The following is an 18,917-nucleotide window of genomic DNA, read 5'->3' as shown; positions in this document are numbered from 1 at the left end:
CACGACAATGAGTGAAAAGATATAGATAGAAAATCCATATTGTTTGGAAGACAGAAAGTTAGACTGGTATTTTCATACTATTAAGTAAGCACCAAGTAGCTGATCTATCACCAGAAGGTTGTCCTGATTTTTAAATGTTCATGAAAGCATGATAAAAATGCAAACTTTATCTCAACAGGGCTTTTTCACTTCTTGTGACAGTTAAATTGTACTTTAGTTTCTCATTTATCTTGCAGAAAATTTTTCTTTGTCAGTAATGGTAACGCCATGATTACTTAGGGAGAAAAAGAATTTAGAGAAACTCATACTTTTTTTTAAAAAAAATCCCTTCCATGTAAGGGATACAGAAATATATTAATACCAAGATTTTAAATTGACAACAAATTTAATTATCTTATTCAATGATATTCTGAGACTCCTCAGTTGTTGCACATTAGCAATCTATTAGAATTTTACTACAACTATTTCAACAGATATTATATATGAGAAAAAGCAGGTAGTTTAGCATGTTGATCTTGCAAGACAGAATGAGACCCTGTAATAAGACTGCAAAAAAATTGTGATAACTTTTAGATGATAAACTTATCAATAATTAAGGATATCAATTAAAAGGTTATAAGATACCACTCTTAATTTGGGAGACTTGCACATCATGGTTATTTTATGCATTAGTGTAAAGTAACCAGGTGTACAATGCATTTGGCTGCAACACAGATGTGCTGTGGAATGTCACTTGATCCAGTTCTTATCTTTTTGCAGGTAATACTGCCTCAAAGGGCATGAACTGTAATTATGCTAAAACCTCAACCCCAAAAGCTGAAGGCTATCATAAGCTTCCCAAAGTATTGTACTGCAAGAGTAAAGAAACAACGTGATATAATCTTTATAAGGATGCCAGATGATTCTATTATATTACCTTCTCACTTGTCTTTCCTTTTACTTTCCAAACCTGTGTGACTATCCACCTCTAACAATATGCTCATATAAGCCACAAGCTTGATATTATGCCAGTCAATACAAATTCCTGGATTCTATGACTGAGACAATTATGAGAACCAGTAAAATACTCGCAGTATTTCAACTATGTAAGAACTCACATGCTTACGCAATTTTCAGAGGACGGAAGTGGATACTTTCTCAGCTTTATGTTAAGTTCCAAATGGAAGCATGCATTAATCTTGCTGGCTATGTTGTATGAACTTAATTAATTAGCATTTATTTATGAATCAGTGCACTCAAGATTAAACTGAGAACAGCGCTGAAGAGGTTTCAATTCAATGGGTTTAAATTATTCAAATATAAGTTCCTTGTAGAATAAGAAGGACAGTCCTGCATCTCACATAAAGCAACCATGTATATAGACAATGATACCAACCTGATGACTTGATTGCAATGAGCACACATTGGAGTCCGCTTGCCTGCTGGAATATGCTCTGCTCTCTGAACCAAAGTACCTTCATTAGTTTGCAGAAGTGCGGCTGTAGTTTTCTCACCAGATGTTGTACTATTGTTGGAAATCCATCCACTTCCAGCTGCCATGAATTGAAATGGGAGAAAAACGAACATTGAGCTTGCAAGCAGAAATGCCAGCAATTCCAATGTTTAAGTACATAAATGCACAATTATTAAAAAGAAATTTCCTGATAGAAATAAATATATGATAATTAGGTATGTATCTAGCATTCAAATGATTTGCTTCACTCAGCAAATATAAGCATCTTTGAATCCTGAATGCAAGCACATCTTTTGCAAATCTCATGCGACCCTTTTAAAAACCGTTTCTGGTTGCCTCTGCATGTGCATGATTGCCCTTTATGAACAGAGATGCTTTCAGAGCTGTGCAAACCAAGTGGAAGATACAGTGATGCAAATAAACTGGGAAGGTGCTTGATTCACATTGTCTCAGGTTAAAAAGGTTACAATATAAAAGGGGAGGCCTAAAAGAAGGAGTGGAGGTCAACCTTTTCTGCAAAGCACCTGAAAGCAGGACAAGAAGCAATGGGTGGAAACTAATCAAGGAGAGAATGACTTGCCTCCAGAAGTTGTGGGTGCTCCAACACTAGATGTTTTTAAGAAGAGACTGGACAACCATTTGTCTGAAATGGTATAGGGTTTCCTGCCTGAGCAGCAGGTTGGACTAGAAGACCTCCAAGGTCCCTTCCAACTCTGTTATTCTGTTAAAGCACCTCAAATCCTTTGCAGAGAGATAATGCTGAAAAACATGTTTTCATGATTGTGATACAAATTATTCCTTGACAGGAATTCCTTATTTCCTCTGAGGGTTCTCACCCATACCTGGACTTGAGACCATACTTTTATGAATCTAGGTTATCTGTATCCTCCAAGGCTGCCTCTATTTTATCATTAACATATTTTACACTTTCATTCTTGACTCTCTAGATAAATCTCTAGAATGTCATGTCCAAGGGGTACAAGTGAAATTAACCATCAGAAAAAAATGGAATAAGAAATTTCTAATCTAAGATTTAAACCTAAATGATGATGATAATGATGATGATAACTTTATTGTCACTTTGAATGTACACCAATTGGCATACATCAAAATGAAATTTTGTTGCATACAGCTCTCAAAGGGTCACCACCTCCGATATATACTCCTTGTTCGGGGCCCGCTCAAATTTCACATTGTCCATTTTAGTCTCTAAAATGTAATGTAACTGAATTTTTTTTTAAAAAAGATTGTGTTTCTGAATGGAGTTTAGAGTCTAGTTCAATTACAAAATTGTCCTTTGAACTGGACAGAGGAATTGAATTCACTGTTAATTGCAAATGGTAAGATATTTCTAGTATATTATAGTATTCTAGCAAGTCTGTATTACTTTGACTTTAAAGGCTAAAACAATTTACCTAGAATTATCCAATTCCAATAAAGAAAGGCTTATTAAATAAACTTTACTCTATTTCCAGCTGCACAATTACATGAAGCAAATAATAAAATGTACCCATTAGCAGGCAAAGAACTAATCATACTTTGCCCTTTAAAGCATACTAAAAGGAAACCCAAATGGAGTGAAATATCTGAAATATGTATCAAAAATAAATTCCTTCACAGAGGATCTTCACAGAAGGATGGTGTGCTTTGAAAATAGTATTTCTACCCTCGGGAACATCCCAGTGCATTTTTTAAAATCCGCAGCTAAAAGGGAAATTAAAGAACAAGCAACAAAGGATTTCAACAGAAAAGCAGGGTGAAAAATCAACCATGTCTGAAATGCTGAATTATTGGCAGATAAACATAACATACATGGGGTTAATAAGTGAACATAATACCAAATAATCTGAAGTAAAAGACATCAGTAGAAGCAGAAATGCTTTGTGTGCAAAAGAAGTCCAGTGTAAACTTTCTCATCTCTACACAGGATCAGGAAAAATATCTTGTTGGAAACACTACAGAGCTACTGCTAGTCCAAAGAAATAAAGGTGAAGGAGTCCCTGTGGATTTTATTCCGCTAGTCATCGCTGACTCTAGGGGGCGGGGTTTATTTCTGTTTCAAGGCCATGAGCCGTGGTGGCACAGTGGTTAGAATGCAGCACTGCAGGCTACTTCTGCTGACTTCTGGCTGCAGTTCGAATCTCACCAGCGCAAGGTTGACTCAGCCTTCCATCTTTCTGAGGTTGGTAAAATGAGGACCCAGATTGTTGGGGGCAATATGCTTACTCTGTAAACCGCTTAGAGGACTGTAAAGAACTGTGAAGTGCTATGTACTGTAAGTCTAAGTGCTATTGCTACCGTGTTTTCCCAAAAATAAGACCTGGTCTTATTTTTTATTTGTTTTTACCTCCAAAAGAGGCACTAGGTCTTATTTTGGGGAGGTGTCTTTTCCACAGTCTTACCTCGTGGTGACACCAACAGCCTGCCCAGCCAGCCCACTTCTTCTGCAGCCGAAGAAAATGTCTCTGCAGCTGAGAATGGAGCTCCGGCCTGCACGTAGCTTCGTTCTTGGCTGCAGAGGCCTTTCCGGAAGATCTCTTACGGTGAAATGCAGGCCGGAGCTCCATTCTCATCTGCAGAGGCATCCATGGGGCAGCTCCAATCCCCCTCACCCCTGCCCTAGCTTGATTTTTAGGCATGCACCTCGCTCCAAAACTAGGACTTATTTTTGGAGTAAGTCTTCCTTTCGGGGAAACATGATAATCCTACTGAGCCACCACTGTCCAAAGACATTTCCGCAATTATGTGGCCAGCATTATGCCACCAAGTGTTGTTAACTTTCCACCAAAGTATTCACATTTGCATGCTTTCAACCTGATAGGTGGGCAGGAACTGGGGCAAGGATGGCAGCTCATCCCATCATGTGGCACTTAGGTCTTGAACCTGGACTACCAGCTTTTCAGTCAATAAGCCCAGCATCTTAGTCACTGAGCCATTGAGCAGCCATCCAAGTCCAAAGAAATAGATCACCCTAATTAGGTGTCCTAAATTCTTAAGTGTGTATTTGCTTTTCAATTTTTCTGACTGGCCCTTGCAGTAAGTAGCATTAACTATATTACCATATCTGAAAAGAGGTTCAACACAAGTAGCACCTATCTTATCTATCAGACCACTCCTTCTTTTTTGTCCTACGGCTCCTATTTTGCATCTTTTCCTTTAGAAATAATGCAAAAACAGATATTCTGCCATAATATCTTGCACGCTTTTAACCCTGCCTATAGTCAAATTCATTAAAGTGTATTTATTTGTTCATGCTTTGCCAATTGTACTGAAAAAGGCAGTTTAGTCACACACCTTTTCTGCCTGATTAAACTTCAAAGTCTGACAAACTGTTGAAGTTAAGAGATAAGACTGGCACCTTCTGAAATGTTTTCAGTCCTAAAGTGGCAACAATCAATGCTTCCCCCCCCCCCTTTCACTGAAGTGTGATAAACACCTGTAGTTATTTATGATGCAGTATCAGGATAACACTCTCCGGATAAATAAATGATAGTAAAGGAAATAGGAAAGGTTTCCAGAGAAAAGGGTACAATAAATAAGTAATTGGTCAGCTTTTCATTATCAAGAAACACTGTATTCTTTGAAATTGGCACTCTTCTGTCTCTGAAGCATTCCATTATGACCCAGTGATCACAGTATTTTATTTTGAACTATAAATGCTCTTGAAGTCTACAAATAAACACAGATAAGAGGGGAAGAAGAAAAAGAATGTTGAAGGGCTGAGGGTGGTGCCGTTGTTTGTGACAAATTGCACTTATGAGCAGTACTTTTGAGAGTTTACTGCTTCATTTTCAACTATCAGCAAAAAGGAAAATTGTCAGAGCATATTCTTGAGATTGATGAAGCAACTATGTAATTATGAATTCTTCCTGGTTATAACACCCCAGGTAGCAATCTAATGCATTTGCTGAGAATTTTCGTTGTGTTTGAAAAGTTCTCTTTTAAAAGGTTGCATTTATCCAAGTGCAAATTTTTATAGGAGCACAGGTAAAACCCTGGAAATGATTACAGTTGGTGACACTGAAAGTTTGATGAGCTGCACCCCTTTAACATTTCTCCAATCCCTTTTAAAACTTCTTTGTCTCGTTACTGGCCCAATGCTTGCAATTAAAGCATACAATTTTTGTTAATACAGAAAACTAATTTGCACTGTTCAATTGCTGGATTGTTGCAGCATCTGGAACTATGAACAACTCTGAGGCAATGGATAGAGAAAGATAGACTTTGGATTTGGGACGCATGAGACTCATTAATAGCCCACAAAAGTCACACTTTCTCTATTGTGATTTTGTTCCTCCAATTAGGTTAGAAATAAAAACATGTTATTGCACATCATTTGCACGAAAGTCAATAATGAATTCTGAATTGCACTTGGGAAGTGGAACATTAAATAAAAATCTGAATTCATAATGCATTACAGCTGGGGTCAAATATTTTGTCACTTGTTCTAAAGGAAAAAAATGTCCTTTGTCTTTATCATTAACATGGAAAGAGTGGAAAGTTGCTAGTATAGGTAGTCCTTGACTTACAACCACAATTCAGCCCAAAATTTCCACTGCAAAGTGTAATGTAGTGGGTCCGACGCAAGGAAGAGATGCCAGCCGGAGTACGTGTTCAGCTCTTTATTGGGGGGGGTAGCGTACTGGGGAACAAGGGCTACCTGGCCTCCTTATATACCTAGCCAGGCAGGCGGCCAGCCAATGGGGTTGGCCCTAGGTTTCCCGCCAAAACTAGGTTTCCCGCCAAAACCGTCCAGGACACTCCCCCTGGTGGCTGTTGCTATGCAGATGCCTGCACCAGGATACATAACACCAAGCAAGACGGTTGTTAAGTGAGTTTTGCCCCCATTTTATAACCTTTCTTGTCAAGTGAATCACTGCAGCTGTTAACTTAGTAACACGACTGTTAAGTCAATCTGGTTCCCCTTTTGCTTGTCATAAGTGCGCAAAAGGTGATCACATGATCCTGGGACACTGCAACCATCATAAATATAGTTGCCAAGTGTCCAAATTTTGATCACATGGCCACAGGGATGAAAAATGAATATTGCAATAGTGTTGGAAAAAAAATATCACTCTTGTGATAGATTACCGACAAACTGAAGATTGCAGTATTTGAAATGTATGCAAGCAGCAATACAGTACATGCGGTGCGTTCAGAAAGTATTCAGACCCCTTTCCCTTTAGTCAACTTTGTCAATTTTGTTATGCTAAAATTATGGGATACTGAATGTAGATTAATGAGAAATGAATTTCAATAAACTGTAGATTCAGGCTGCAGCATAACAAAATTGACAAAAGTGAAGGGGGTCTGAATACTTTCTGAATGCACTGTCCATGCAATCCTGTATCCTAAGGAAGATGAACGTTAGAACTTAGTCTGGCTTTACAATTTTACACCAGGATACTGTAAGACAATTAACCCCAAAGTAATCATAGAACCCTTGTCCCTCGGTTATCTTTTCTACCCATATATGCTACCCTTCGCAATAACTTCATATTTTATTTAATACATATGGAGACTACCCTACAATTTGTCCAACTGTTGGGCACAGAGTGTTGTCTCTGTTAACTAAAACTTTCTTTGCAAAATACACCAAGATATATGTTTCGATTAAATAGTAAGTACTTTGATTCTATTTGTGTCAGTTGTGTGCACGTTAAGGGATGTAAGGGTTGTTTTTTTTTTGAACAGTACAACTCCACAAATACTTTCGAATCTCAAGGACAGCTTATGCGGAGACAAACACAAAACACACCACCTGTTGTTTGGGATATAAAAGATAAAAATGTCTGTAGAAAATACCAGCTTCGCTGTAGAACGTAAAATAAAGTTAACATTTTCAGAAAGAGCTTAAGCATTCTGGATGGCAGTTTGTTTGTTAGTCAAGGCTGGCAGCTGTTTTTCTCTGGCTGGTAAACCACTTATCTTCCAGGGCTTCGATCTCTGGCAGATGAACTGCACAGAGTAGATTTTTTTCCCCCACAATGGGTCTTTCTCTTTGTCTTCTCTCAACCCAACAAACACAACAAAGCTACAGCAAAGTAAAATTGCCATCCATTTTGGGATTATTAGCCACCCAAGTGCTTTTCTAAAACCAACAGCTAATCTTCAACACCCATAGCTGTCTAGATCTATCTTTGATGACAGCCATAACACACTATTTATTAGACTAAAAGCAGAAAAACAAATACTTAATACTCCTGCCTCCTGTTTTCCTCACAATAACAAACCTGTGAAGTAGATTGGGTTGAGCAGGACTGGCTGGGCCATGGTCATCCAGCTGACTCCTCCTAATGTTCTTAGTGCTTATCCTGTAATCAATGATCAAAAAACTGGCTTGTATTTTTCAGCTGGCTTGTTCCAAGGCATGATCAGGGTTGAAAGGAAGCAACTGGCCCAAAGTCTCCCAATTGTCTTCTGTTCCTAAAAGAGAACTAGAACCCAGCTCGCCCTGCTCATGGTGCAGCACCTTAACCAATACACCATGCAATTGGCTCTCGTAAGAGGTATCTTCTAAGACAGGGGATGCCAACCAATAGGTCACAGCCCACTAGTGGGCTGTAAGGGGATTGCAACTGGGACGCGGGAAACGTATGTGCACATCCTCAGTTGCATGCACTCCATTTGCGTGAGCAGCAGGACCGTGTGCATGCCGCTTGTGCAAATGTAGCTGCATGCGTGCACACTTGCCAACTGCTTGCACAGAACCATCCCCTCCCCCACCCATGCCAGTCTGCAAAGCTGGAAACGTTGGGGAGCTCTGTTCTAAGGTTTAGCCAAAATATATAACTCTGCAGTTATCATCTGCTGGTTCTTGACGTACTTTCTTGCAGTAATATTAGAGAAATGTTCTCTATCTTCCACCAATTGGAAGCTGTTTAGATAACGAAGGTCTGCCATTTTTAATTCTCTTCTGTTCTTTGTAAAACCTGGAACAGACCCCTTGTTATTCTAGGGGATTTTTTTCCTGGGTACACTTTAATTTGTTAAGGTTTTTAATAATGGCTGTCATCCAGAATGGAATAAAATACTCTATTTCAGAGGACTGAAATGGAGTAATTATTCTTCTGTAAGAACAGTGTTTTTTCTGGAAATACTTCTGTTTTCTAGAGAAACATGAGAATATTCAGAACAGACTAGGTGTTATTCATAGCACAGTCTAATGCTAAACATTAATAATGAATTAAAACCTTACTTAAGACAAGAGTAAAGTCCACTACTTGAACCAACCTCTCTCTCACAGATGTTCTCTTGACCATAGCAACAACTAATACTGAACAATTTAACACTCACTTAAACGTAAGATCAGGCATCATATGAAGTCTATAAATAATAATAAAGATACTTCTCTGCATACAAGTGCCAGAATTTCATTACAAAGTGCTGTCATCCAGTGGTTTATATAACCGCAATCATACTACTGTACAACAGATGGGAGAAAATGGATGTTCCTATTACTTAATAGACTATAACTCCTTGGCTCTTATTTCTAGGCCAAATGGATATTGATGAGTTTTAAATGCTATTAATATTCCCTCCTTCCCACAAAAAAACTCCACCAACTAAATTTCAGTCTCTGAACATTTCCCTAAAAGGCGTGGGCTTAAGCAAGGAGAGAAAGCACAGCCTTCAACAGCCACTTTTTTTTTACTAGATTTGTGGAATATAATTAAAGCTTTAAATCCTCCTACGATGAAAGGCAAAACAGGAAGGATTATACTGTTATCATTTCTTAAAATGTCTGGGAAAGCTAGAATGTGCACCATGAAAAATCACAACAGGTGCACTAGAGGCCGGGTTACAATTTCAGAAGGTTAGTTTCCTGCTGTAGCAGCTAGTCTTTCATCTCTAAAGAGCTCAGATTAAATGGACTGTAAAGTTTCTTAATTAAAATGAACATTCTGGGCTGGCTTGGGTCAGATCATTTTCTCATCTGCAGCCTTTATGGGTCAGTCAAAATTCAGTAAAATTTGAGGGGTTTGCTTTGTTCCTTCCAAAGCCAGTTCCAGAAAGAAGAAAATTGGAGTATCGTCCCATTAAGTTCATGCTTGCAACAGTCAGGAGGGCAAAAAATGTGTTCTGGAATAGCATGGAGTGGGAATGTAGTATGTTAAAACTGCCGCACCTTTTCAAGGGATAACATATATTAGTTTAAGAATTTATAGATAAGTGTCATGATTGCCCTCCACAAGCCCTGGAGAACGTTTTTGCCTTTCAGTCTGAAGCGATGCATATCCCTAATGCTTACATACTTGCATTTGTATGCATATGGTTTACATCTTGTAGTATTATTTGTAATAAGCCACCTAATTAACATTGGAGCCAAAGGAGGAACTTAACTTTCAAAAATGTTGAGATCAAATATTGCACAGCATTATCATTCTGCCTTGAATTCAATGTATGAGGATGTCTTTACGGCATGGAACATGAATAAATGTTTTTAGACATGTATCCTACCTTACCTCCACAATATTGTAAACATAATACAATATTTTTATTTGTGGGAGAGCTACAAATATTTTACATGAAATAAATGACTGAAGAATTGTATTAGTCAAGTTTGCTATTTTTCTGGAAGCCACCATGGAACACATTAGTACTGAAACAAAACAATTAGCCTGATAACAATTTCACAACAAATTAAGACACAATATCAGTGGGTTTAAGTTTGAAAAGATAAGGAAGAATCATAGAGGTGACTGGCAGAGGGATAGAACTAATTTTACCAACCTTTTGAGGAAAGAGATAGTTTTGGTAGACGATGAGGAGAACGAAGGAGCTGGGGGGAAAGTTGACTTCTTATTTCTTTATGTACTCATATTCTCCTTATTTTGAACTGCTTGTGTATCCAGTGTAACTAAAGTATCCAATTGTAATCCAAACTATAGTTATTGTATATCAAATGATGAGATATGAAGTCACCTATATTCCACTGTACCTAACACAATCAGGTAAACCACGGCATTTCTATGGTGATACGTTCTCTGTATCTTCAGCTGCTCTCTTCTCTCCCCCCCCCACGCCAACACCTTTGGTTGTGTAAAAACTCAATGTACCGTATTTTCTGGCGTATAAGACGACTTTTTAACCCATGAAAATCTTCTCAAAAGTCAGGGGTCGTCTTATACGCCGGGTGCTGAAACTTTAGGGACAGGGCTGGCTGGAAAACCTGGAGCGGATCTCCCATTTGGTCTGCACAGGGAAAGCAGGACCAATTGGAGAAGAAGCTGCAGTCTGTGATTTTTTACAGGCTGGGGTCTGGGCATCTTTCCTTCTAAAGTTGAAGAGCAGCTGCAGTCTATCCCAACTTGAAAGGAAGGTGGGGAATGCAGCAGCCAGAGCAGCTGCTTAGCTCTAAGGACACATTTGACTCAGGAACTGGGAGGGCTGGCTGGAAAACCTGGAGCGGATCTCCCATTTGGTCTGCGCAGGGAAAGCTTTAGAGTGAATTAGGAAAAGTTTAATCCATTGCACTGTTTTATAGTTACATGTTTGATGACAAACAGCCTTATGTTTATAAGTGACAGTTTTCCTACTAAGTACCTGCATGTCATAAGCATTTGAATTAAAATTACCATATTAAAATCAAATCTGATGTTTTTTAATTTTTATTTGGTGCCCAAACCCTATAATTTAACAGGAAACGTAGGGGGTCGTCTTATATGCCCAGTCGTCTTATACACCGGAAAATACGGTAGTGACAGCTTCATTCTGATCGGACAACAAATCTTTTTTGAAAAAGTGTATGTTAGTGCAGGGCATCACAATAATTAGCTAATCAATCTATAACAGTTTTGGTCACCAATCCTTTCTACCAGGTGAGTAAGTAAGGAAAACTGAATTCAATCTTCTGACTCTGTTTTAGATTATTTATACAGCTTTATATCATAAAGATTTCTGGGGAAATCTCTGAGATTTTTTAATAAGGGATACTTGTAATACAGCCACCATACCTGTGGTTGCAGTGACTCAAGACCCGCCAGTGCACTTCCAACATCTTTTCAGTTTAACTTTTAAACCAGAATTACATAATCCATTAGAAACTGGAAGACCATGAGTTCTAATCTTGCCTTAGGCACAAAGCCAGTTGGGCAACCTCATGCCAGCTGTTCTCTCTCAGCCCTATGAACCCAGCAATGGCAAGCCACTTCTGAAATCTTACCAAGAACACTGCAGGGACTGGTCCGGGCAGTTGCCTGGAGTGAATGCTGGCTCTAAGGTATACACACAAACACACACATACACATAAAGGCGGAGGGGGGAATTGTTGACTATTTGTTGTTGTTAGCTGCGAAGTCGTGTCCGACCCATCGCGACCCTATGGACAACATTCCTCCAGGCCTTCCTGTCCTATACCATCTTCTGGAGTCCATTTAAGCTCACCCCTACTGCTTCAGTGACTCCATCCAGCCACCTCATTCTCTGTTGTCCCCTTCTTCTCTTGCCCTCAATCTTTCCCAGCATTAGGCTCTTCTCCAGTGAGTCCTTCCTTCTCATTAGGTGGCCAAAGCATTTGAGTTTTAGCTTTAGGATCTGGCCTTCTAAAGAGCAGTCAGGGTTGATCTCCTCTAGGACTGACCGGTTTGATCGCCTTGCAGTCCAAGGGACTCGCAGGAGTCTTCTCCAGCACCATAGTTCAAAGGCCTCAATTCTTTGGCACTCAGCCTTTTTTATGGTCCAACTTTCACTGCCATACATTGCAAGTTGACTATACAGGCAGTAATTAAATGAACTGAAGGAAGTCACACATTGGAGATTTTAAGTTATGGTAATTTTTCCCAATCTGAGGATCCTACCAATATGTGGAGCGGATATTTCTGAGAATTCTAGGAATTGAAGTTCATCCATCTGAAAGTTATCCATATTGAAAAACAATGACATAGTTATAGTGAAAACTGCTTATGCCATATGTAAAATAATCCTCCAGAGCAAATTAATTTCAAATTGCAGTATTTGGGCTGACCTGGAGAATACTGACTCGCTCTGGCTGCCAATAGCGGCAGACTGTAAATGAGACAACAAATAGGGAGACTTACGGTATTTAAAAAGTTAATAAAGAAATGAAGCTGTGGTTTCCTTGAGAACAAGATGGAGATAGGCTGTGGTGGGAGGGTGGCTCATAGTTAGTAGGAGGAAAATGAGTTGGAGCATATTAACCCAGTCCATTTGCATCCTGATGTGGGAGGAGATGAAGGTTGTGAGAAAGAAGAGCATTTCAAAACTCTTATTCTAAATAAAAAAATCTGAAATTGTTTCTTCAAGATACTAGATATGAATAATACACAGTTTTAAAATCCATTTAACCACAACATACAGGTGCCTTTGTTATCCGGGGCTCCACTACTCATGATTTAGCCTACAGTTAATAAAAACAGACCAGACCTCATTAGCAGCAATGTAAGGCTTTCATATATTTGCAGTTCTTTCTCTCTTCTGCTTTCCATGTGCAAAATGGCAGGTGGATTTTGTACATGAGTAAAGCAGGTTTTTAAAGGTCTTCTTATCCATGGTTTTGCTATCTGCAAGTTGAAACAAAACCACTGCAAATATCAGGGGCCACCTATGAAAATTCTATCAGCTGGTTTTTCTGGTGGAAAGTGAGTTACATAATCATCATATTTTATACAGGTAAAAGAAAAGGGAAAAAAAACCAAAGCTACATCTATATTCTGTTCCATAATGCTTGCAACAGGTTAGCATCTCACGTCACTAGGAAATGCCCCAGCTTTAACAGGTGATGTTTACGAAGACCTTTGGTGTGGTTTCAGAACACTTTGCTTGGCTACACTGGAATTCACATTCATTAACCTGTCACACCCTGTGGTATGCCAAAACAATTTAGCATTATTAATACTGGGGTGTCTATTTGTCAGGAACAAACTCCTCTGATGTTGCTATTGAACTTTAACTGTACTCAACTCTTTCAGGACACTTTTATTTAAATTATGTCCTGCTCAGTTTCAAAATACAGCAAATACATGCTGCTGGTCTATGACCAAATAAAGATTTGATGAAGATGATGAAATACAGCAAAGAAAACTTTCTAAAAACCAAGTCAAAATCAAATCCACCAATGCTTTAAGCCCAGGAATCCAACTTCATGAGGTACAGAATTCTATCCGAACAGCTCTAGTTTGCCACCCTTGGCACTTGCAGTCTTCTCAACTGTCCACTCTTTAAAAGTTTATTGAATGAATTAGATAGTGTATATATAAAATACCAGCCCCACAGTGCCATCCTAATTAAAAAAATGTTGCTCGGCCAATTATAAGCATTTTGGAAATTAAAAAAAGGGAAACAGATCATCGCTTTATTTGGAAATGTTCCCCTTTCTCCATTAAAAGAATAAAGATCAGCAGAATCGCAGAAAGCATATTGGATGAGCTAGAGGAAAAAAGCATATCCATTTGCCTTCAGATAAATAGATGTTACATTTTGGGCTATATTATGCTGGCAGTCCTGTGATGAATGAGCAACATCCAGTCTTTCGAAATGGTTGTGATCATGACCCTAGGTCCAAAAAGATTGCCTATCCTCGTGTCAAATAGCACCCTCTTCACTTCTCTGCAGCACATTTAGTCCTGCATCGACTGACACTACAAAGCAGCAACTTGTTAAGCCTAATTATTGTTGCAATTTCACTAATTGGTCCAGACATATAAGCAGCATCTAGAATTACCACATTATTGGAATGTGTTTTGGATAGTTTTAAGTCTACAGTATTTTTTTTTATAAGCAGTTTCAAGTTCTGCCAAGTTGGATATTGATGGTTTGCAAGAACTCTGGGATTGAAAGGTCCCACCTAAACAAACATAAGACTAAAGGTCTTAAAACATATTAAGATTGCTTCTTACAATCTTAAGGTGAGACTAATTCCACATGTGTTATGATTCCTGGAAAGCCCAGAAACTGTTTTACTGGGATGGCTATCGACTTCAATGCAGGTAGTCCTCAATTTATGACCACAAAAGAGCTCAAAATTTCTGTTGCTAAGCAAGACAGCTGTTAAATAAGTTTAGCTCCCATTATGCCACCTTTTTTTAAAATCACAGTTGATAAGTAAATCACTGCAGCTGTTAAGTTAGTAACATGGTTGTTAACTGAATGTGACTTCCCCACTGACTTTGCTTTTCAGAAAGTCCCAAAAGGTAATCATAAGATCCCAGGACACTGCAATGGTCGTAAATACATGTCAGTTGCCAAATGTCCAAATTTTGATTGTGGGGTTGCTGCAACAATCATAAGTGTGAAAATCAGTCATACCACTTTTTTCAGTGCCATTGTGATTTCGAACAGTCACTAAACAAATGGTTGTAAGACAAGGACCGTATACTGAAAGTTTAAGATGAGGAGGAGATACTTACTCGTATCACATAGCCTTGTCCTATTACTGCCCCATTTTATTTAGTTTCCATCAGTTTTAAATTGGCATTTCAAAGACTGGTATGGTTTAGAAATTAAGCTTCTCTTGAATTGCATACCAATGTGGTTATTACCATATCAAAAATTCAAAATTAATTCACAAACTTACCAGTATCTCTTCACATACTCTTTATACACTGGTTCTCCATAAATATTATGATCAGTATTTATTCTGAATAGTTAAAGTTTAATAATAAATTTAAGATTGGACTGAATAGTACAAATATACAATATGTCTATGTGTTTGTTGCTTCTTTTCCTCCTTTTATGTTTTCCACATTTTTCTTTACATAAAGTAAGTCACAAGTCTGGGAGTTAATTATAAAGGTCAATTTGTAAGATTTTCAAACAATGGGAAACCAGTGAACCAAGACAGGGGTCCCCAGCCCTCCAGCCATGGTCTAGTACTGGTTCGTAGCCTGTTAGGAACCGGGCCACTGAAGCAAGCCAAGCTTTGTCTCCAAAAGTGTGGGATCGAGATCAGAGGTCTCCAGCCTTTTGGGCACCAGGGACCGGTTCTGTGGAGAGAGGTTTTTCCGTGGACCGGAGGATGTGTGGTTTTGTGTGCTGCCTATAACCCGAGGATGGGGCTTTGCTTGTTTATACGGACCGGTTGCTGGCATGCTGCAGCCTGATCCTGATCTATGGTTTGGGAACCCCTGATCTACACAGTGCGCAAAACCACCATCCACCCCACCCCACCCCCGCTGCCACTGATCCGTGGAAAAATTGTTTTCCTTGAAACTGGGCCCTAGAACAAAAATGGTTTGGGGTGTGTGTGCTGAACTAAGAGACTAAAGCCTAAGATCTGGTGAATGGAATAGGAAGGCAATGACAAAATGCTGTGACTTGAAAAAGCACTGTGGTTCTTTATTTAGTTTTGAAATACTTGGTTTGCATTGATCCAGACACTGTCCTGGGTTTGCAGTGGCGTGGAAAGGTGGTTGCTTCTCAAGAGAGGGGAAATTTTTAAGTCCACTTTATAAATTTATGTGTTTCTTGAACTGTTACAGCAGATCTTGTGCCTGGGAGACAAAGTAAGAAGGTGCTTGCCGATAGAGGAGAATATTTGTAGTTTAGGACTGAACTGAACTGAAGGTGCTTACATTGTGAGATGGGTAGCTACATGAAATAAATACATAAATAAATAAATCTTTTCATTTTTCTAAAGCCTGCCAAGAAGAAATGCATGTTTCAGAGCACTGCAGCACATATCACTTCTGCCTGCTATAGAGGCCAAACTTAATTCCAGTTATAATCATATTCTCAAATTCTGGTAAATTTGAGAAGCATGGTTATCACTTAGCATCACTGTAGCCAAAACAATTTTTAAAGCAATAACATGAATGACTAATGATGGAAAGGAAAGCAAGCAGAATCACTTGCGTATATTGTACTCTTAATCTTCACCCAAGCACAGATTTGTCTGCCCCAAACATTCTTATATTTTTTCACTCCTGTATCAGTCCTTTTCAGTTTAAAAGGCAAGCTCTCCAAAACAAATCTCATTACTTGGTATTGGCTTAATTTCATTAAACAAAGTAATAAAACAAATGAAAGAACATCAGCAGATAAATATAAATTACAAGCAATGAGATTCATGAGAAACTTTACAAAAAGAAGCCATTCAAAATATTGTCCTGCCTGTGTTATAAAACACAGGGGTTACACACTTACTTCTACCACCATGCAGAATACTTTGCAGGTTAAACATTAAAGATCATTTCTGTTAAATGTACCATAGATGAAAGAACACTGTGCACTCAAAATATAAGCTGTCCTCTAAAAGTTAACCCCCATTTCATCTCCCATTAGAAAGAGAAAAAAAGAAAGAGAAAGAAAACAATTCAAGAAAGTACAAATACAGTGATTTATCGCCACCTCAAGGTATTTTGAGGTATCACACCTCCAATTCCCCTCCAATTATTGTCAAACATAGCCATAAGCCAATCAGGCCACACAATTAAAAACACGGTTAAAACTACCTACCACATTAAACTTACATTTTTGGTAATTAGGAATAATTATGAATCCTTTCCCTAACAATATGTAATGACCTTTTTTTAAAAAAAAGAAATGCATCAATTCACAAGTGTGGTTAATCTAATTGCTTTATTAGATTGATTGATTGATGGATTGACTTGGAACCTCTCTTTTCTGCATGTGGCATATGTAGTATTCCACCTTCTATTTTTCCCTTCAACTGTCACTCTGTCAGGTTGGTTGGATTGACAGATATTGACTGGTCCAAAGAATACCTAGTGAGCTTTAATATCTGAGGTAAACTATAACTTGGGTTTCACCCATGCCAGTTCAAAGCCTTAACCAGTATGCCAATTGACTCTCTTTAAAACTAGAACAGTTCTAAATAGATTAAAAGTACCCTGAAAGAGTAAAGTAGTTTTTTTTAAGTAAATCGGAAGGTCAAGGGCATAACTTGATAAGTGGTCAATTTGAGTCGGCAAATCTCAATAAAAGAAAAGGTTCCCAAAAGAAAAATTGGATGAATTGATTGGACTGAATGAAGAAAGATAATTAAGAAAAACTGAATGCAGAAGTCCAAATAAGCAAGTGCTTTTTTCTTCTTCTTTTAGTATGAAGCACAGAGAGTTCAGAACAGTTCTCTGCCAAATTTTTTCCACTACAAAAGAGGATTTTTGAGGAGCAAGGATGGGGCCTTGGTTTAATCTTTCTCCCACATAGTAGAAAATCTTTTAAAAATCACAGTGGAGAAAACAAAAGAGATTGTATTTATTCTACAAATGTGTGGTGGCAGAGAGGTATTTTATACTGAAAATACCTCTTCAGCATAAGTTCAAAACAAGCCTATAGTCCTATCATTTTAAAGTCAACAGACCTTCCCATAATGATCAGATAGTGAGTCCACACTGAGCAACCACAGAGCCATCCCAGAAGATTTACAAAAAGTCCTTTATGTGAAGACATAAAGAATAGCCAAACAGGCATGAAGATGTTGTCAAGTTTCTGGAGAAATCTGCTTTTCCTTGTCTTTATTGCTCCCTTCTTAGTTCTGCCATCAGTCCATATGAATATGTAAAATTATGGGTGAAAACATTCTCTGGATGAGAAGCCCATCAGGAAAACTAAACTGCAGTTTATTCACGGCTGACAATTTTTGTAAGAGTGAAGACTCTGAATTCCACATACCGTAAATAAACTTTATCCACAATAATAAATTTTCCCACACCAAAAAACCCCATTACTCTAAAATAAATGAAACTCTGAGGTAAATTTAGAAACTTTAAAGAACCATGTGTATCATATTCAGTTTATATTAGCTGAAAGTACTTAAAACAAAAGTCAAACACAAGCACCCAAAAAACAGTTAAGTACATTTATGATTTTACTATGCATATGAATTGAAATCTTCAATTGGAAATATATTTACTAAAGTATTTGGGGGGAAAATTAAGACATACAAGTAATCTTCAGCTTACAACAGTTTGTTGAATAATGCTTCAAAGTTAATAATGGTCTTAGAAAAAGTGTTTTATGACTTTTGTCACACTTATGACCCTTCACTATCCAGTCACATGATCACAATTTGGGCATTTCCCAACCAGCCCACATTTATTTCTGTTTACAGCATCCTGAGCAAACATAATTTCAATTTGTAACTTTTTCAATAGCAATGTCAATTGGAGAAGTTGGATTCTCTTCACCACCACAACAATTTACAAATGCAATAAAAATGGTCATAAAATCAGGTCCAGTTATATGATGACTCGCTTTATGACTGCACCAGTTCACTATGGAAATTCTGGTCTGAATTGCAGTTGTAAGTCAAGGATCATCTACTCAGGTTAACAGCCTATAGCAGGGGTCTTCGTCCACAAGTCATAAAAAGGCCAAGTTTGAAGACCACTAGCCTATAGTTTTCTTTCCTTATTAGATTTCAGCAGCACAATCCAATAGGCTTTTAACTCAGAAATTTCCCACTGAGTTAATGAAGTCAACCTTTTAATAAGTTTGCTTTGTTGCTGCATTATTGCAGCCTAAGGAAAAACAAAAGGATAAT

General features: G+C 38.2%; 1 protein-coding gene across 7 annotated transcripts in view; it reads right to left on the bottom strand.

Annotated features, from left to right (window-relative positions):
- The window catches only part of PDLIM5 (PDZ and LIM domain 5), a 147,827-nt gene that overhangs the window by 13,537 nt on the left and 115,373 nt on the right, over positions 1-18,917 (bottom strand). For all 7 annotated transcript variants that reach the window (XM_081332577.1, XM_081332580.1, XM_081332578.1 and 4 more), the window contains one exon: positions 1,376-1,532. In XM_081332577.1, the coding sequence (XP_081188703.1) occupies positions 1,376-1,532 (157 nt within the window). The remainder of the gene's footprint in view (positions 1-1,375; positions 1,533-18,917) is intronic.

Source organism: Vipera berus, assembly GCF_964194415.1.
Source record: "Vipera berus genome assembly, chromosome: 7".
Taxonomy (NCBI): Eukaryota; Metazoa; Chordata; class Lepidosauria; order Squamata; family Viperidae; genus Vipera; species Vipera berus.
This window is presented reverse-complemented; position numbering and strand designations above follow the sequence as displayed.